A 21,563-nucleotide genomic window follows, 5' to 3' on the forward strand; every position below is an offset into this window, starting at 1 on the left:
CATATTTGGGTCACCTGTGAATACCAATAAGACGATAAGTCAAATATCGGATATGATACTGCAACGTACAGAAAAACATGCATCATCAAATTGACCATAATTTATTGTTTTGTTTTTTAAAATTATATATTCTTATATAATAATAATAATAATAATAATAATACTAATAATAATAAGAGCAACTTAAACATAATATTTCCCGAGTCGTTTCCGCCGCTGTCCAACCATTTTTGTTTGATTAGTGCTATTTATTTATTTTGAATAATGATTGTTGACACTTAAAATTTGATATTTTTTTTTATTATTTTATAATATTAGTATATTTGAATGTATTGGGATAATATTGATATCAAAAGAGTTTAGATCTATCAAAACTCTTTATCCTACCGCTATAAATAAAGACCTTTTATTTCTATGTATTCATCCTAGGAAAAAATCATAGAAATAGATTTGAAGCTTATTTAGAGAATTAGAGATCATGATTATGAAAATAAAAGCCTCATTGACCTTGAAAGTAAAAGTTCCATGAAGATTATGCCAAATGTTGCTCCAAAACCACATTGAAGATTAAGCCATTTGAATCCGGAGGCCCTTCAGAAGAACAAACATATAAGTTACATATAAGTTCTTCTGTGAAGATCAAGCCACTAGAAATTCGAAGGCCCTTCAATGGAGCGTTCAAGATATCGATTGAAGAATCAGAGGACCATATATTCAGAGATATTGTACCACACCGCATATTGATATTCCGTGTAAACTGAAATTTTGAATTCAATATATATATTCAAAATTTCTTTGTTCACAATGATAAATTATATTATTAGTTCGTATAATATAAATATACGTGATATATATTGATTTAAGAGGAGAAAAATCCACAAAAACAATAATCCCCTCAGTAATAATAGAGGCAAACACAAATTAAAAATCTTCCTAACCAAAATACAAATATGCATAGACAAAACATATAAAAGAGGTCAAACGAGTAGGAATACAACAAGTGGATGGACGCTATTTCGTCAAGTGGAGAGAAATAGAGACCAATCCATTTGCGCATAAAAAAGGAATGAGGTCCATAACAAACGATCAAAACAAAACAATAGTAGGAATGCAAACCATCTAGCATCAGTGCGAGCGAGTTTGATGTGTCCAAGCTAAGATATACGAGACAATTAGTCGGTCGAAAACAACAGGAGAACCAGTAAACGTTTAGCACTCAACCAATGCGTATCAAGATAGATGAGTAACATATGATGGAAACAAAGGGCTAGAATCACCCATCCTCCAGTTAAAGAGGACGCTCAAAAAAATCACCAAAGGGCTGGAATCACCCATCCTCTAGTTAAAGAGGAACTAAGGCCTGGTAAAAGTGATCACGAATACCGATGTCTTTGTGATTGGGAAGTCTATACTACCATTCTTATTTTTGGTAAGTAGGCAAATCACGATCGTTGAGAGTACATTATATTTACCACCCTTGGTTTGGTAAGCTAGGTTACTATTGACCACTAGTAACAGCATAGTAGTTTGCACTACCATTCCTACTATAAGTAAGTAGGCAATTGTAAATCACATGCACTACTACAGAAATTGCATGCAAAAAAAAAGATTTTCGACATCAATTCTTCTAAAAAACCGATGTCGTATATTTTAAAAAAATAAGATACCACGTAGGTTTTGTTTAATAACCAAAGTGGTATCTCTTAATTTTATTTAATATATATATATTTATGATGTTGGTTTTTAGCTAAAAGCCGACGTCATATCATTTATTTATTATATCAGCCAGGGCCGACTTTTAGCGCGTGCAAGATGTGCAACAGCACAGGGCCCCAAAATTTTGGGACCCCTAGTCCAGCCCTAGCCTAATAGTTAGTATATGTATTTGTGATTATATTGGTCCAAAATTAGTTTTTTTTTTCGTATTTTTCTCTTTGCAACTTTTTTTTTTTCAATTCACCGTTTATTTATACTTTGATAGGGCCTCACTTATTTACCAGCACAAGGCCACATAAATAAAAAAAAAATTGGCCCTGATGTCAGTCAGAATTACGCCAGGCAATAACCGACGCGGTATGCCCAGAATAACCGAGTTTAAAAGTATTTTTTGTGGTAGTAGTGAATGTACTTGAAATGCCTTTACCACCGTTGGTCAAATGTGCTAGGTTACTGGATAGCTATTAACAATAGGGTAGTTAGTTTGTATTACCATCCCCACTTTTAGTAAGCGGGCAACTATCAATGGACTTGATGTGTCTTTAGTCTTTACTACCGTTGGTTAGGTGGGACAGCGTATAACAACATGCCCACTACCAACTAAGCTACCTTAGACTTTAATGACTCGCATATATAACAAAATGTGCAATGTGCAAAAAATTCAAGTCCAATACTAAAATATGACTAAATAAAAATAATAATTCAATAATATAGGGAGAGACCAAAAAAAAAGTGAAAGTTTTTTTTAATAATGTATATAATTTTTATAAAATGTATATTTAAAAAATTCATAATACTAAGCTAACACCCACATTGATAGGATATAGGTTGTGAGCGAGTTTGTCGGGCCCAATTTGGTCAAGTGGACTTAAGCAAGGTAGAAGGATGGGGGAGTTGGGTGGGTTGGCCCAGTGGTGAAGAGACGAGGGTCGGTGGGAGTGCATCCGCATACAGGTGGTCGACTTCTTGGGCTGGTGGGGAGTCATGCTAGCCCTCCTTGGCTAGTGTGTGCCCGGCGCAGTGAGTGAGCCCTCAATGGTGTGGCTTGTAGGGCCATGATTGGGAATGCCCATGGCTGGGCGGCGTGGGGTCGACATCGAGGCTCGTTGGCTTCCGCTTGTCACGGCGTGGGCAGCTGGGGTGGTGTGGGTCCCATCATGGCACCAACGCCCTTCAACGGATTGGCGCTAGGTCGTGTGTATGTGGGGATGACATAGGTTGGCATGGCACACACATGGTTGTTAGAGAGGAAACACGTTTGGAATTGTACACATGGAAGGTGTTGTGAAGATGGGATGCAATATAAAAAGGGGATGTCTTGCCTCCTAAGGGACATGTTGGTTTAAGCATTACATGTCATCTGGTCCAATGGCTTTTGGCCTCGGGTTTCAACCCATTCACCTGTGTTCGATTCCCATAAGCTAAAGCTACAGACTATTATTACTTGAGGTATTGCAGTTATTGCATTATTTGCTTATCATTTGGACTGCCATTTTGGGTCAATATCTTGGGTTGTATTGTATACACATGATTTAACATAATTCACTTATCAAATACTAAATATTATTAGTTGATTAAACCAACTAACATAATCGGAGCAACTGCACCAACCTTCCCCCAAACCCCATTACACACGCGTGTGTAATGCGCTCGCACACACATGTGTGTGTATGTATAGATATATAGTAGATATATTTTACTAGAAGTATAATATTTAAAAACATAATATGTGTCAATATGGCTATGTCCCTTATTTTTGTTCATTTATTGTGTATGTACTAATAAAGGTATACATTTTACATTCATATCCTCCTGATTAGCGAATTATGTTAGTTGGTTTAATCAATTTGTAAGTGTTTGATAAAATTAACTATTAGGGTGCGTTTGGTTCGCACATGGGAATCGGAATCAGAATGTGTATCAAATACTTGGTAAGGGTAATGGGCTTTGGTGAAAGTATTTAACATGTTTGGTAGTTAGGTGGAATGAGAATGATTATTAATAGTTGGGGAAGAAAGGAGGAAGAGAAATGAAACCCTTATTTAATAAGGGTATGAGTTTTCTCATTAATGGGGTATTCCAAACCCATAATAGCATTCTCAAAACCTATCAACCAAACACTAACAATCACTTTGATACTCATACCTTATGCCTAAACCCACCAACCAAACACACCCTTAATTTCAATTGATAAGATATAAAGTGACTTTATCAAAAAACATATAAAGTGACTTTTGAGGATATGATTTTATTTTATAACAATATTAATTATTAATAATTACGTATACATAAAAATATCTTTTAATAATTATTTTTATAATAATAAAGATAAAAATTAATTTTACAAAAAAAAAGAGATAAAAATTAAAGAAAATTTTATAAAAATATTAATTTTCACTATTTTTTTTATATACAATACATTAAAATAAAATAAAAATATGTGTGTTAAAATAGAAAATTCATAAAATAAGGGAATAAAATCTTTCAACAATTTTATAAGAGGAGTGAGTGTATTAAAAAAATTGATAATTTATTCTAAAAGAGTCAAGCAGGAAAGTAACTCAACAATTTTTTTGAAAGAGAAAATTTTACTTTTAGTCGTATGATTATTTGAGTGTTGTTAATTGTAGCTCACGAGTTTTGAAATTGAGAAAAATTGAATAGTTACGATACTAAATTGACAATTTTGAAACTCGTAGACTGCAATTAACAACAACCTAATAGTCATAGAACCAAAAGTGAAATATTATCTTTTTCAAAATTAAACTTTTTTGACAAAAAAATTAATCTCAAAAGTTATTTACCAAAAAAGTTATATTAACCTTCTAACTTGATCAGACAATTAAAGTCAATCAAAAGTTAAAAACCATTTCAAAAAAACATTTACGAAACAATGCAAAAGTCCTAACTTTATAAAACTAAAAATGGTAAAATTTCCGACAATTTTTAAAGGAAAAGTTAGCTGAAAACTTTATGTGGAAATGGAAAGGAGAGCGGAGGTGGACTTCGTAAATTGGGTGTAAAAATACAAAAAAAAAAAAAAAAGAAAAAAAAGAAAAGCTGCCAATAATGCTGAAGTTGTATGCAGTGTATTGTGCAACTGTTTACTGCTCTCCTTTGTGGCATTGTGCCAGCGGTTCTCTCCTGCTTTTGTAGATTTGGAGTTGGTGGGCCGACCCTTCATTCGGCCTTCAAATACATTATTATTGCTCCACTCAAAATCCAATCTTCCATTCTGGGTAGCCTAAAGATTAGGTTGCTCTTCTGATCTGAAACCTTCTTGAGAGAGAGAGAGAGAGCCATGGCTGAGAAGCCTGAAGTTCTTGATGCTGTGTTGAAGGAAACTGTGGATTTGGTAATGGATCTGGGTTGTGAAATGGAGTGTTTAGTTGGTTTTCTTGCTTGGGTGTGAGTTCCATTTTGTTTTTAATGCTCTTTTCCTTTAATTTTTGTTTGGTTTTAGGAAAACATACCCATTGAAGAAGTGTTTGAGAATCTGAGATGCACTAAAGATGGCCTTACTAGTCAGGCTGCCCAAGAGAGGTTGGACATTTTTGGGCATAATAAGCTCGAGGAGAAGAAGGTGCTATTTTTTATTATCATTGATGACTGAAATTTAGTCCTCATTTGGATTTTTTAGCTTTAGAAATGCAGTTTTTATGCTAAATTTCCATGTTCTCTTCTCTATATCTTTTTTTTTTTTTTTTTTTTTTTTTTTTTTTTTTTTTNAAAAAAAAAAAAAAAAGAAAAAAAAGAAAAGCTGCCAATAATGCTGAAGTTGTATGCAGTGTATTGTGCAACTGTTTACTGCTCTCCTTTGTGGCATTGTGCCAGCGGTTCTCTCCTGCTTTTGTAGATTTGGAGTTGGTGGGCCGACCCTTCATTCGGCCTTCAAATACATTATTATTGCTCCACTCAAAATCCAATCTTCCATTCTGGGTAGCCTAAAGATTAGGTTGCTCTTCTGATCTGAAACCTTCTTGAGAGAGAGAGAGAGAGCCATGGCTGAGAAGCCTGAAGTTCTTGATGCTGTGTTGAAGGAAACTGTGGATTTGGTAATGGATCTGGGTTGTGAAATGGAGTGTTTAGTTGGTTTTCTTGCTTGGGTGTGAGTTCCATTTTGTTTTTAATGCTCTTTTCCTTTAATTTTTGTTTGGTTTTAGGAAAACATACCCATTGAAGAAGTGTTTGAGAATCTGAGATGCACTAAAGATGGCCTTACTAGTCAGGCTGCCCAAGAGAGGTTGGACATTTTTGGGCATAATAAGCTCGAGGAGAAGAAGGTGCTATTTTTTATTATCATTGATGACTGAAATTTAGTCCTCATTTGGATTTTTTAGCTTTAGAAATGCAGTTTTTATGCTAAATTTCCANTTTTTTTTTTTTTTTTTTTTTTTTTTTTTTTTTTTTTTTTTTTTTTAAATTTTTTTAAAAAATAATTATATATATTTTAACGGTTAGCTGTAATTGAATTAGAATAGTGAAATCATGACTGTTCATCGTTTGCTGTCTTCTTTGATGTGGGTTTCAATTGAGCCTTCAGTACCAAAGTCTGATATTTGCTACTTTTGGAAATGCTAGTTTCATCTTGAAACAAGAAGTTTCTGATTACTGAGAAAACATGTTTGAATTTAACTGTTCTGATGGTTTGGTGTGTGATAGGAAAGCAAATTCTTGAAGTTCTTGGGGTTTATGTGGAATCCACTCTCATGGGTTATGGAGGCTGCGGCCATCATGGCCATTGCTCTTGCAAACGGAGGGGTGAGGCTCATGTTTAGATTCAGTTCAATTTTGTTTTCTGTGGTGCTGGGTTCTTTGGATTCACTTGATGATGCCTTGAAATTTACAGGGAAAGCCCCCGGATTGGCAGGACTTTGTGGGTATCATTACTTTGCTTGTGATAAACTCCACTATCAGTTTCATCGAGGAGAACAATGCGGGTAATGCTGCAGCAGCTCTCATGGCTCGCCTTGCTCCAAAAGCCAAGGTGATGGACGTAAATCTTGATTTTCTGTGTTGTGGCTTAGTCTTGGCCCTCTGGAGTCTTAGTTTAGTAGATTATTTGAGCTCGTAATTTTGATGAGTAATGGGATGCTTCCTTTAGCTTTTTGGGTTACTGACTGTTTTTGTACTTTTGTTGAAGGTCCTTCGAGATGGAAGATGGAGTGAGGAAGATGCTGCTATTTTGGTACCTGGTGACATTATCAGTGTCAAACTTGGAGATATAATTCCTGCAGATGCTCGTCTACTCGATGGTGATCCATTGAAAATTGATCAGGTGATAATACTTTTATGATGTGTGCTTGAATATATATATATATATATATATATATATATATATATATATAAATATGGGGTCAATTATATAATTATTAAAAACTTTTTAGAGCGGGATTTATTTTATAATTATTGCAAACAAGTTTAGTAATGTTAAGATCCTAGCCTTTGATTTTTCAGTATGGAGGGTGGGGATGCGTTCACACTTTTTACAGGGGAGGTGTTCTCACCTGAACCCTATATATATATATATATATATCTTTGTTATTTGAAATTGAAATTATGAATATATAGATGTTAAATTGTACTATACAAATGATGAACTCTGCTTATGTTACCTCTGAAACTTGCAGTCCGCTTTGACTGGTGAATCTCTTCCTGTAACTAAGGGTCCTGGAGATGGTATATACTCTGGTTCTACTTGTAAACAGGGAGAGATAGAAGCTGTGGTCATTGCCACGGGGGTTCATACCTTTTTTGGGAAGGCTGCACACCTTGTTGACTCTACTAACCAAGTCGGTCACTTCCAAAAGGTGAGTATACTGACTTAATCATATTTGTTCACATATGTAATGTGCTCATATTTTTCCAAATATAGACATACTAAAATATCCTGTTTGCTCTTTTGATCAGGTTTTGACTGCAATTGGAAACTTTTGCATTTGCTCTATAGCTGTGGGCATGGTTATAGAGATCGTTGTCATGTATCCTATTCAACACCGGGAGTATCGTCCTGGGATTGACAATCTTCTTGTACTTCTTATCGGTGGAATTCCAATTGCCATGCCAACTGTCCTCTCAGTTACAATGGCTATTGGTTCCCATCGTCTTGCTCAACAGGTTTGTTACTTTCCTTGGCTGATGTGATTCTATTGGTTCAGTACTGTGCTGTATTTCATTATGAAAACCCTTGCAGGGAGCTATTACGAAGAGAATGACAGCTATTGAGGAGATGGCTGGAATGGACGTGCTTTGTAGTGACAAGACAGGAACTCTGACCTTGAACAAGCTCACTGTTGACAAGAATCTTATTGAGGTTAGAATGGGAGTACAGTACAGAATAATTCTGATTGAGGTTTGGCCGACTTTACAAAGCAAATTATAATTATTAATATTCTTTTTGTCAGGTCTTTGCCAAAGGAGTTGATCCAGATACTGTTGTTCTAATGGCAGCCCGTGCCTCTCGAACAGAAAACCAAGATGCAATCGATGGTGCTATTGTTAATATGCTGGCTGATCCAAAGGAGGTAAATTTGGTCCCTTCTAGGACAAGGTACTTGCTTTTTTCCTTATTGCTGCTATATTGGCTTACACATTATTATTAATAGGCGCGTGCCGGTATTCAAGAACTCCACTTCCTTCCTTTCAACCCCACTGACAAGCGGACAGCGCTTACATATCTTGATGGTCAAGGAAAAATGCACAGGGTCAGTAAAGGTGCACCTGAGCAGGTATAATTCTGGATTGCTCTTTGTTGATATGTTCAACTGTGGTAGTTGGTAATCTAATTACTGCCTGTGCTATGGATTCTAGATTTTAAATCTGGTGCACAACAAGTCAGAAATAGAGCGCAGGGTTCATGCTGTGATTGATAAGTTTGCAGAGCGTGGGTTACGGTCTCTTGGTGTAGCTTATCAGGTGACCCTTTCAACTTAGGTGTTCTGGTTTCCATACTGTATGCTGCCATATTTACAAAAACTGAACATAACTAACTTGTTTCTCCATTCATTTAATTAAGTATTTCTCTAATGTATTGAGCAGGAGGTTCCAGATGGAAGGAAAGAGAGTGCAGGGGGACCCTGGCAAATGATTGGTCTCATGCCTTTGTTTGATCCACCAAGGCATGACAGTGCAGAGACCATTAGGAGGGCTCTAAATCTTGGAGTAAATGTTAAAATGATTACCGGTGAGTTGTGCTTACTAATCTTAGGAATAGCATAACATGTACTTGAAAGTTGCTAAGCCTACTAACCCTCCAGCCCTGCCACAGAGGCATGCGTACATGCAACCAAATCAATAAAAAAAAAAATAAAAAGCTCGTTAAAACTCAATTTTAAATATTCAATGTATGCTTTCATTTCTCTGTCTACTGTAGTTCTTGGATATATGTGGCAGTCAGGTTAGGTTTGGTGGGAAAATAATTGATTTTTATGTTTTAACCTGTGCAATTCTGCATTAGAAGGGATAAAACTAGGTTTGTTGTATGGTCGTGTTTTTCTCAGCAAAGATGGTAGTGTTTGGATTGTTAAATCTCGCTGCTTCTATAAAAAACATACTTGGTCTTATTCTGTTTGTGGAGGTTGATTAATCTGCTTGTCCCTCTTTTATCTCGTAATGAGGATGTTGCTCTCATAGCATTGATATTTCCTTTACTATTAATTCTTACCAGAGTTATGGTTTTGACCGCCATGTCAAGTTCCATTCACATCCATATTTACATTTCAAAATTGGCTGTCCGTCTTGTGTCAAAATCTGGCACATGCTAATAGGTGGCAAATGATGATTTTCACTGTGCTTACTCACTAAATGCTCGAGTGTTTAACAGGGGATCAACTGGCTATTGGTAAAGAAACTGGACGGCGTCTGGGAATGGGAACAAATATGTATCCTTCATCAGCTTTGTTGGGACAGGATAAGGATGAATCTATTGCTGCTTTACCCGTTGATGAACTTATAGAGAAGGCTGATGGTTTTGCTGGTGTTTTCCCAGGTATGTTTTCTGTTAACATGTTTGCAAATGATACTGCACCGTTTAATTGGTAACCTGCCTGGTACGCTAATCTGTACTGATTTATTTGCCTTGTTCTTTAGAGCACAAATATGAGATAGTGAAGCGCTTACAAGCAAGAAAACACATCTGCGGGATGACTGGTGATGGTGTCAATGATGCTCCAGCTTTGAAGAAGGCCGATATAGGAATCGCTGTTGCTGATGCCACTGATGCAGCCCGCAGTGCTTCTGATATTGTTCTTACTGAACCCGGTCTCAGTGTCATAATCAGTGCTGTTTTGACCAGTCGAGCAATCTTTCAGAGGATGAAAAACTACACGGTTAGTTCTGTTCACTATTCTTTTTCAACTCATGATTTATCATCTATTCTACATAAAAGTGATTTCTTTAACCTTTCCATTTTGAGGATTATGATCATCTCAATTTGCCACATGCCTTCTGTGCTTGATTCGAGTGTCTTAATCATTTTTCTTTGGCAGATTTATGCAGTTTCTATCACAATTCGTATAGTGGTATGTAGTGTTTGGCCTCTTTCTCATTTCTTTAATCTGTTTCTTACCTATCTTACTCTCCCCCAAGGAGTGAAAGTTATATATAAACATGTCTCATGTCATATTCTGATTATTTCCATTTATAACTTGTAACAGCTTGGCTTCATGCTGCTGGCCCTGATTTGGAATTTTGATTTTCCGCCTTTCATGGTGCTTATCATTGCAATTCTGAACGATGGTTAGCTCATCCTTACTCTTCCCATTTATCTCATAACGGCAAATAGACAAAGCATAAAATACTGGGGATATGTTTCTATATTTGTTTGTAGAAAGAGTTAATACCCAATTTAGTCATCGACTATAGTGGTTTTTCTCGATTTAGTCCTAAACGTCTTTTTGTGCTTAATTGGGTCTTTGACTTCTATAGTTTTCCCTAATTGAGTCCTTGGCGGTTAGAATCAAGGACTAAATTGAGAAAAACTACTATAGTAGAGGACTAAATTGGGTATTAACCACTATAATCGAAGACTAATTTGGGTAAAACCATTATAGTCGAAGACTAAATTGGGTATTAATATAGGGGAAATAACTAAGCTACAATTACAGAGGACTCAATTAGGGGAAAACATCGAAGTCGAGGACCCAATTAAGCAAAAAAAATATGTTTAGCACTAAATCGGGAAAAACCACTATTGTCATTAGTTGGGGTATTAACTCTTTGTAGAAATGACCAATGATGTGGAACTTGATAACAGTAGTTGCAAAATATAATAGATCTAGCTGCTTTCTATTTTGAAAAAAAATAATTTATATATTAAAGTCTACTAGCATTGACTTGCATGGTTGAAATTCATGATATACCATGTTAGGCACTTAGATCTCGAGTGATATCATTTGCACTATCTTTTTGACGTCTATTGCATTTATCGTTTTAGGTACCATTATGACTATTTCCAAAGATAGGGTGAAACCGTCTCCACTTCCTGACAGTTGGAAGCTTGCTGAGATATTTGCTACTGGAATTATTCTTGGCGGTTACTTGGCAATGATGACAGTCATATTTTTTTGGGCAGCCTACAAAACGGACTTCTTCCCGGTGAGTGAATCTGTTTATCCATTTAATATTCTCTTGATTTTGCAAGCCTAATCTACTTCAAGTATTACTAATTTTTTCCTTAATTATTACTTGCTTCTGAACCTTAACAATATACGTGTCCAAATGTCACTGTTGGATTTTATCGTAATCTATGTTGTTGAATTGATATCATGAACAGCATTTTTCGTTTATCCAAAAAGCAAAAAGGAATAGAAAAATGTGTTACTATAAAAGTTTCTCTACACTTCCCCCTTTAATCTTTGTGAATTTCTAAATTGAAAAAAAAAAAAACTAATTATTTTGGTGAGTTGCCAGAGACACTTTGGTGTATCTACACTTGAGAAGAGGGCCCATGATGACTTCAGGAAGCTTGCGTCTGCAATCTACCTTCAAGTGAGCACTATCAGCCAGGCCTTGATATTTGTCACGAGATCGCGTAGTTGGTCGTTTGTTGAGCGTCCCGGGGTGTTTCTTATGGTTGCTTTTGTGATTGCTCAACTGGTGAGAGCTATATTTCCTTTGTCTGTAAGATTCTGACTTCCCGCTGATTCTAGCATATTATGAATACCCCGAAAATTTGGTGCTTTGTGACGACAGGTTGCGACCCTTATTGCTGTGTATGCAAGTTGGAGTTTCGCGGCTATTGAAGGAATAGGCTGGGGATGGGCTGGCGTTATCTGGCTTTATAATCTCGTGTGCTATATCCCGCTTGATTTCATAAAGTTCTTCACCCGCTATGCTCTTAGTGGCAAGGCCTGGGATTTGGTCCTCGAACAAAGGGTACAAGTCAATAGTCATGCTGAAAAAAATATGAAATTATACACATTTATCACTCGTGGAATTCACTATATGGTGTTGTTTTTGTTTCCCAGATTGCTTTTACCCGTAAGAAAGACTTTGGTAAAGAACAACGTGAACTACAATGGGCGCATGCACAGAGAACTCTTCACGGGCTCCAAGTTCCAGACACCAAACTGTTCAGCGAAGCAACCAACTTCAACGAGCTTAATCAGCTGGCTGAGGAAGCAAAGAGGAGAGCTGAAATTGCGAGGTGCCTCTGATATCTAACAGCTAGCAATCGGTTATGATTTAGCGAGTGAATTGAGTATAATAGTTCGTGTTGGGCGGAGGCCAGTAAGGGTCAAGTCCAACACCATGCCGCTAAGGGATTGTTGGGCAGAGGCCAGTAAAAGGCCAGTCCAGTACCCTACCTCTCGAAAATGTGATGGCATAAGGAAATAAAGTTACGCCTTTGCTGCTAACTATATAACTTTTGACCTAGTGGTAAGCGCTTGATCCTAACAGTTTGAATTGCTTAGGTTGCGGGAGCTGCATACACTGAAGGGCCACGTGGAATCGGTGGTGAAATTGAAAGGTCTCGACATAGAGACGATTCAGCAAGCGTACACTGTTTGAGGAGGACGAGGAAGATGTAGTCTGACGGGAGCGGTTTAACTGGTGTGGTGCAGTGCTTGGCATGGTAAAAATAATCTCACTACTACCCTACTACCATCAGTTGTTTTGCCTTGAGGAAAGCCTTCTTACTGGGGGTGGGCTGTGTTTTTGGCCTTACAGAGGTTGTGCATTTATTAGATCATGTTTGTTCCTTCCTTCATTTGCCTTTTCAATTTCTCAAATACTTATGCTGAAAAGGGTAACAAATGACATTATTATACTCAAGTTTATATTGTCAATATATTCCTTCCTAATCTCCACATTATTGTATTCTTCTCTGATATTGAAATTCCCATGTGGTCTGGATTGCCATAATCTGCCGCTGCAAAATTCAGACCCATCCTTTCACTTGTTTCTTCCACATTCTTTGCACTGCAAATAACATAGATAAGCAGCCTTATTTTGTGACAAATTATACTGCACACCATGAAATAATGTTTATCTTTAATATACTGATGTTCATTACTTATGTATTGAAAGTTCATTATTTGGTAGTATACAAATAATGAGCCTACAAAAAATGAACATTCAACGTCAAAAATGAACCTTTTTTATATTACAAATGTACTTTATGTAAGTAGTCTACTTTGCAAGGTGGACCATAGTCCATGGTATAATAATTGTTCTTTTGTGAAGAAGACGCTCTGTATATATGAAGTGCCTTGTTTCCAAGCTTCATCTCCATATCTGGGATAATGACTTGTTTTGGCAATGAAATGACCACGTGATGCCCAATATGCTCAGCCTAATTCTGTTTGTGTTGGAAGAGTGGCAAAATACTCCCTTATGAGTTTGACTCGAACTTAAAACCTCTAGTTAAGTTAGAAAATACTCATGAGATTTCATACACATCTCATGAATCATGATTGCTTTCCTCTAAGTTAATGATCTATTATTTGTGTACATTTATTACTTTCTATATCTTTTACACTTATGCCATTCAATTAATAAATTATGTGTCTATAAATAAATTGAAGGCACACATAATATGTCAACTGAATATTATACTGCAGTTAAAATATTATGTGCCTTCAATTTATTTATAAGCATATAATATGTTGACTGCATACACATAATTTGAATGTCATTTTGGATTAGAGTTCTCAATGTAAGGTGGATCTTGGTATAATTTCCCGTGGTGATGGGGTAATGTTGATGAGGATTCTAATGTAGACCTAGAACAATAATTAGAAGACTTCCCTAATAGTGAAGTTGAAGGCAAAGATACAAGTAAAGATAAAGGCTATTGGCCCTCCACAACGTGAGGTTCTGGGGTGAGAAATTTTGCTATGCAACTAAATTTGAGATAGGTATTGAACCAGTAGTGATTGCATGGGCTTCTTTTAATGGTAGTGAAAATGTAAGAAGGGAACATCATGGCATACAACAAGGAGTGTAATGAGGGTAGGACAAGTCACATGTGGCTAACTTGTAAGTTAACTAGTAAAGTCAACATCCCCACTTTCTGTGTTGGTTAAAACATTTTGCACAAAGGAACAATTTAAAAAGGCTAAAGTGTCATCCCGCACCATGAACTATATTGGATTATTCATGTCGCACCGTAAACTTTCATAACGTTCATATCAATACACAAATCATTATTTTTTTTTCATCTGGCATTTTTTACAGGTTACCTACAAGTTATAGGTAATCTATGTTGACTTAGACTTTTTTTTTTCTTCTTCTTCTTCTTTTTTTTGATTTTTTTTTTATTTTCTTCTAAACCTTTTCCAGCCCAACAACCGGTACCAGAATCGTAAAATAATAAAAAAATCTTATATTTAGGCATTTAGCTACTGGCAGTAGCCAAAATAATAATAAAAACATTTATAATATGATTTTTATAATAACAAAACATATTATATATAATTATATATACTAAAAAAAAAAATTCCGGTTGAATTGGAACCGGAACCTTTATATAAGGTTCCGGTTCTGATTTATGTAACTTTGGAACGATGAAGAACGAAGCGCGGTCACCCCTAGGTAGGTCGTCGGTGGGCTCGGCGCACGCTGCCGCTAGGGAGGGGAGGAGCAATGGATTGTGGAGGGGCTGTGATGATTTGGTCTAGTGAGCACTGGTCCGGCTGAAGGCACGAGGGAGGGGCAGCGTGAGGCGTTAATTTTGGGGTTTACTTAAAAATTTTGGGTTGACTTAAAAAGAAGATCCACATAAGCTAATTACCTATGCAATGTCATCATAGTAACCTGGTAACCTGTGAAAAATGCTAGATGAAAAAAAAAATTAATGATTTGTGTATCGAAATGGACGTTATGAAAGTTCAATGTGCAGCATGAATAATCCAATATAGTTCATGGTGCGAAATGACACTTTAGCCTTTAAAAAAAATGAAATAAAAGATTACAATTATTAGAAAACCAATGAGTTTAGATGCAAGGTTGTTACAGATGAAAACTTCAAGTTGTCTAAAAGACAAGCTTATGATAGAGCTACATCATATCAAAATTAAAGTTAGGGGTGAGATTAAAGGGGAAGCAAAAAGACTACTAAAAAAAATCTAGAGTTAACATGTTACTGAATAACATTTGAGTGTACAATATATTGATTTCTTTGTCTTACTTAAAAGAGAATCTTATCCACTACCTTATCCAAATAAAATGTGAATCCCACATATATTTATATCACAAAAGATGGGGTTTATTTGTCCAGAAAGTTTGTGAAATTACATTGTACAAAATGCAAGAAGGTTGTAACAATAGGAGGCGTATGAAGGGAGTTAGTGCTGTGGGAAATGTATTAATAACATGTAATCATTTTTTGTTCATTATAAACAATTGTTTTTATATGGTAGAACTTGGAACAAGAGCAACCATATGCAAATGGAAGAGAACAAGGATAACCATATGGCAGAACTTGTAATGTAAGCTTCATTTATATTTCTTGCTTACAAAAGATAAAATTCCCTCGCCCCTACAGAATAGTGAAACTCCTATACTGCAACTATTCATAATCTATTATCCAAGGACCAATTGATCGAGTTGATAATGGGGCATCTTCATTTATATTTGTAGTTGTGTAAATACTTAGCTTGACTAATGTATCAAATCTGAATAATGTAGCATCCGTTACACCAATGGTTTGCTAGAATCTAGTTTCTGCGATGTATCTTTATCCACATTTTCTTCTGTCCCTTTATACTTATACCATTTGGCGCAAACCATAAAATACCCCAAATTAACCACCTCCAAAGCGGCAACCATGTAATAATAGTAATCAAGTCTCCCCTTGTTAAGATCCTCAGCCAACCAGCTCTCCTTGTCTGGCTTCCTGGTCGCACTATCCACAACTGATATCAAGAAGCTGCTAAGGTAACTGGCAATGGCGAAGCCGCAGAAAAGGCACGAGCCGGCGAAACTCCGCATGTTCTCCGGGAACTGCTTGTAGAAGAACTCGACTTGGCCGATGACGGCGAAAGCCTCCGACAGCCCCGCTAGTACCAGCTGTGGAATTAGCCAGTTCCCGGACAGAGACGAAATCGGGCCTGTTTAAATTATTTTTATGAGATAGAATTTAGTTTGTTCTTATATTTAGTTGTTATCATAGTAACTCTATAAACATAAGTTTTTTTTTATTATTAATCAGATTAGTCATATAAATTTTTGAGTAAATACTAATTTTGGTTCCACGACTACTGTTTCATCGCGCTGGTCATCTATCCGTTTAAAACGTGATGAAATTTAAAAATTTTAAAGGTATTTTCGTTCTTTTCAACTCAATATCCCAATTTGAGCATACTCAAATTAGAATATTAAGTTAAAAATGACAAAAATACCCTTAACAATTTTAAATTTTTGCACGTTTTAAACGTATATATGACACACGCGATGAATTTTGGCACTAAAAGAATAGTCGTGAAACCAAAATTGGTACTATATAGTTGTGGGACCAAAATTGGTAGAAATTAAATATGTGGACTAAAATTATCATTTAGCTAATAGTCGTTGGACTAAAATTGATATTTAGTCTAAATTTTTTTTAATTTTATAGACTCTGTTTAAATTTTAATACCTTTTCTGGGTTGGATTCCCAGGGTGGGACGGGTGAGGGCAACAGTCCGCCTCCGGGTTTCCACGGCGGCGGCCACCAGCATCGTGAAAACGCCGAGGAACACGCCGGCGCCGATTCTCTGCAGGAGGGTGATGCCGCCTTCTCTTTTGGTGAGTTTTCGGAGGATGGGAACGAGGAGCCTGTCGTAGACTGGGATCCAGACGGTGAGGCTCATCATGGCGAAGACGGTGTAGGACGCCGCCGGGACCTTGAAATTGGTGCCGGCGACGAGGCTGCGGTCCATTTGGAGTGCTTGGAAAACAACGTAGGTGTTCATCTGATTCAGGACGACGTAGTAGAGGATGCCGGAAACCCAGATTGGGAACACTCTCACCACGCATTTCACCTCCTCCACTTGCTGGACGCTGCAAAGGCGCCACGAATCGGATGCGGATCCGTCGGTTTTCAGCTGGTCGTCTGGGGTTTTGATGGCTGCTCTGTTCAGGAACCTGAATTGATCGGTGTAAGGGAGTTTGGAGTTGAGCGTCTTTGAGGGGAGATGATTGAACAGCTCGCTCCATGGCTGTTGAGGCAACGCCAGTTTTCTCTTCTTCGTGGCGGCAACTATTACCTGTAACGTTTTCCAATTATTATTAGTAGGATAATAATAATACTCCGTAATAATAATAATTATAAGTCTTTTAATTTATATGTTACCATACAGAGTTATTATAAGAGAGTATTGCTTTCACCACGGTGTTCGATTTTGTGATCACTCATTTGGAATGATATGGTAACAGAGGTACTATCATATTATATAGTAGTTGGCATGTGGTGCAAATAATTTAGTTCCACAAAATCTTAATATTTGGTTTAACTTAAGATGATTAATTATCTTATCCACAAAAGGCAAAATTTCTAATCCACCCTCCCCACCCTTATCGGGTAGGATTTTTGGGATGATAAATTATTTAGGAGTATAACTCAGTAGCCTATGAGTTGTCCACAACGAACCCACCACATTTAGGGGTGTCATTGTCAATGCAAGCTGACTTGTCCTATTACACTCACCCCACTGCAGATTGTAATTTTTGCGACCCTTTTTAGGCCGGTTAGCTCACAAAACTCACAAGCTAAAATTCTTCAACTTTAGCCTGCCTCATAAGGGTTAGTGGGCTTCGCGGGCCAACTTAAAAAATTATTCTAGTACGCCTCATAAAGGTTATTGTGGAGTGGTACATTTAGGGCTAGCTAGTGGACTTTCACCCACTTTCACACTCCTAACCGCGGTGGATGTGATTTTTATAGTGGGACTGTGTTTTCATTGTGCATCCTTACCTACAATCTATCACTCAGGCTTTCCAGATGTATGATTAATTACCTACATTGATGGGGTGTAGGTATAATATAAGGATTTTTGAGACCTCTCTCACTGACTTAGTGTTCAGTTTAGCAATCCATACACCATCTAGAGTAGTAAGCGAAAGTTAGAAAAAATGTTCTCTGTCCCCGTTGATTCTACATGGACTCCAGATCGAAAAATTATGGCTAGAGATTAGTAGGCTTATTCTTTTACCATGTAAAATTATGTGTCTACTACATTACCTGCAGCAGGCTTGTGAAGGGGCTTCCCTCGGGCACTACTTTGACGTAAATTTTGGTGCCGATGAAGAAGAACACACAGGACAACAACATGAGGAACGCCGGAATGCCCAAACCAATCGCCCAGCTCACGCTGGACTGCACGTACACGATGACCGTCAAAGAGACCATCATCGCGAAGGTGAAGGTGAAATAGTACCAGTTGAAGAAGCTGTTGATCCCCCTTCGCCCCGATTCAGTTTTGGGATTGAACTGGTCAGCCCCGAAAGCCAAATTGCATGGGCGTATACCGCTAGCCCCCACCACCAAGAACGCGAACCCGTATAGAAGAAACGCCAATTGCCATGGCGAAGCCTGGCTGTGATTGCAATTGCCGCTTGAATCGTCGCAGTCATGGGGGTGCAGCTTTGAGATCGCTGCTGTTAGCGTTAATACCAACATCCCCTGTGACAAACATTCCAAACTCAGACAGAACAAAGTAAAAAATAAAATAAAATAAGCTGTTATACTAATTAATCTATGAATTGAAGTATTGAACTCAATCTACTACATGTTTTTTGTATTATCTTGCAAAGTTGGATGCACGTTTTTTTTTTTTCCTTACAAAGGAAATATTAAAATGGTTACATTGAGAGGTCGACTTAAAAAACTTATTTAAACAGAATGTTAATGTCAATAATAAAAATATCAAATTAAACAAAATATTGAAAACATAAATTAAAAAAATAAAATGGACTAAAAAAAAGATAAGCAAAATTGACCGGTCAATTATATATGATGGCTAAATTATACTTCATTCACCCATCACCCATTTGCTTTGTATTCTAATCATTGTTTATATATATGAAATGGAATTTATTTTTTTGGGGACCAAAAGTTATTGCTTGGGTAATCAGGATAGCATACGGGGCCATGGATAAGATTTGCTGGTTTCAAATATACTTTCTCAAATATTTTCTGTCCAAAAAATCTAAGTCCTACCATCTGGGTTCGAATTTATAACCACCCATTTGAAATGATAACTGAGACGGATGCTGCCATCACGCTACATTGTAGTTGGCAAAATCCTTTTAAGTTTAATTTCTCTAAATTAAAGTATAATGGAAGTGAAGCTTGACACAATTAAGCATGAATGGACGATGGTATACATATACATAGAGAGAATTGAAGGAGATGGATATATGGGACATATATAGTTACCAAGAAAGAAGAGATAGAAGCAATTCCGAGAGTTTTGTATCGACCAAGATATGTGTCGCAGAGGAAAGCTCCGAGGAGAGTACCAAAGTTGCATGTTCCATTAAAGATATTTATGAGGTTTGTTGCAGTGATAGACTTCATATTGAACACTGTGGTCAGGTAAACCAGCAGGTTGGAGGACGTCCCTATTGTCCCAAGCTTCTCAAACGTCTCATTTCCTGCATGTACACCATTCATATTATATTAATTTTTCGTATTTATTCTTGATGGAGAATAAATTAATCTCGGCGGCCCCAATTATCCAATCAAACCAATACTTAAAGAATGAACGTATGATGAAGAAGACAAGATATTGAGTTAGGAAGACAAGCTTTGTATTAATAATGACCTACTTAATGTGATTACAAGATAGATTGTGATGTCTTAACGAGACAAATATAAAGGATTTATACTATTTTTGTCATTTAACCGTCCCGAGAAAAAGAGTGGATGGTTAGTGCCATTTTAACCACGCCCGTGCGCTCTACTGGACCTTGTGGTTGGCCCTGAATAGCTGAGGCAGAGCACTGGGCTAGGCTTTGGCTAGGCTGAGCACTGTGCTCGGCCATAGGCTGCCGAGGCTGAGTGCTAGGCTTGGCCTTGGGCACCTGGGGTAGAGCGCTGGGCTCGTCCTTAGGGCACTTGGGGCCGAGTGCTAGGCTTGGCCTCATCAACCAAGCGCTGAGCTTAGCTTCCGGACTAGTTAGAAATTTAGAATTACCTTGATTTACCCTTTTGAGTTCGCTTGCTCCGAAAATGTTTTCAATATATCCATTAATTCTTATTATTATTTTTTCATAAAAATAATAAAATATAAACAGCTTAGCTTGATGCAATAATATACTCGGTAATATAATTGAAGCTTAAGTAGGTAGTAGGTGTACCTATAACAAATGGCATGGCCTTGATTCCTCTATAATTTGGCCCATCATTTAGCTCTTCCTTGCTTTCCTCCTTCTTCTTCTCTATATCCATGCCTATTTTAGCTAGCAGCTTTCTCACAACTACCAACTCCTATATTCTTTCGCAATTCTGTGTTTTTATTGCTAACTACCAAATTATAGGTAGATGTTTTCTCTACCACCTTTGCTTTTCGATATAAGCATTGTGTAGTATTGAAAGGTTTATATAGAGAAATGTTGGCCTGGGGGATTTAATTAGTCATCTCCAATTTGGATGTTTGTGTATGCATGAGCTGTAAAATTCCACTTTTACGTATATGCCCTTCCTTCCTTCTTTCTGCACTCTATATATATATATTACGAGCATCATTTTCAACAACCATACTAGATAATTTTGGTATGTAACGTAGCTGCAACTTGTGACAAGCTGCTACACGTAATGTACAAATAAAATGATATACACAAAAACAGAAGTTTCTTCTGACCTACAGTAGTCTTTGTCGGAAGTGCTTGTACGCGGTGCGGGGGTGCACAAGATTGAAAGCAACATGTCCCGTGTCACGACGGTTGGATGAGCTCAGATTAACGATTGAAAATCAATTAAAAGAAACATAAGTAGGGTGACATTTTGGTAATTTTAATAATATCTTGGTGTATTTAGATATATTTGGTGATGGTTTGAGTTCAATGCACTGTCAAGTATTCTATTGTGCACCACAGACCGTGCACTACATGCCAGCATTTGATGGTGCATCACATACCAGCACTTAACACACAACAAAAATATGCTTGGTGCGAAAAATTATAAAAAATGCTACAACAATTTTTTTTTTTTTTATATTCATTTTCAGTCGTTGATATGAGCTCATCAAACGGCCCAAGATCATGTGCAAAGATGTGCTCAAAGTAAAACATGCGGATAAATCTGAACCATTAATCTATATAGATTAACGATTTAAAAAAAAAATTACAATTCTAATCTACAAAAATTTGCACTTTAGGGCACAAAAATATGCACTCAAATGTCAAAATTGTGCACTTGAAGA

The 21,563-nt window shown here is 36.9% G+C and overlaps 2 protein-coding genes and 1 long non-coding RNA gene across 3 annotated transcripts; 2 read left to right on the plus strand and 1 right to left on the minus strand.

The window, feature by feature from the left end:
* Positions 1-4,810: 4,810 nt before the first annotated feature.
* On the plus strand, positions 4,811-5,300 carry LOC116009579. Its single transcript, XR_004096818.1, has 2 exons — positions 4,811-5,071; positions 5,180-5,300. It is a non-coding gene; the product is annotated as an uncharacterized LOC116009579 (long non-coding RNA).
* Positions 5,301-5,527: 227 nt separating this feature from the next.
* On the plus strand, positions 5,528-13,080 carry LOC116009563 (plasma membrane ATPase 1-like). Its single transcript, XM_031248761.1, has 21 exons — positions 5,528-5,771; positions 5,880-5,999; positions 6,379-6,477; positions 6,566-6,703; positions 6,860-6,994; positions 7,347-7,526; positions 7,627-7,833; positions 7,910-8,029; positions 8,121-8,240; positions 8,322-8,444; positions 8,527-8,631; positions 8,755-8,899; positions 9,539-9,703; positions 9,805-10,043; positions 10,203-10,235; positions 10,371-10,452; positions 11,150-11,310; positions 11,626-11,811; positions 11,908-12,090; positions 12,183-12,361; positions 12,630-13,080. Exons 1-21 carry the CDS (start codon positions 5,718-5,720, stop codon positions 12,724-12,726), a joined length of 2,871 nt encoding a protein of 956 aa, XP_031104621.1. The 5' UTR covers positions 5,528-5,717; the 3' UTR covers positions 12,727-13,080.
* Positions 13,081-15,527: 2,447 nt separating this feature from the next.
* Positions 15,528-20,717, minus strand: LOC116010264 (protein NRT1/ PTR FAMILY 2.11-like). The gene is made up of 5 exons (XM_031249586.1): positions 20,500-20,717; positions 19,577-19,794; positions 18,380-18,820; positions 16,796-17,405; positions 15,528-16,268 (listed from the first exon to the last, which is right to left on the minus strand). Exons 1-5 carry the CDS (start codon positions 20,588-20,590, stop codon positions 15,853-15,855), a joined length of 1,776 nt encoding a protein of 591 aa, XP_031105446.1. The 5' UTR covers positions 20,591-20,717; the 3' UTR covers positions 15,528-15,852.
* Positions 20,718-21,563: the final 846 nt, after the last annotated feature.

This window comes from Ipomoea triloba, chromosome 2 (assembly GCF_003576645.1).
Source record: "Ipomoea triloba cultivar NCNSP0323 chromosome 2, ASM357664v1".
Lineage (NCBI taxonomy): Eukaryota > Viridiplantae > Streptophyta > Magnoliopsida > Solanales > Convolvulaceae > Ipomoea > Ipomoea triloba.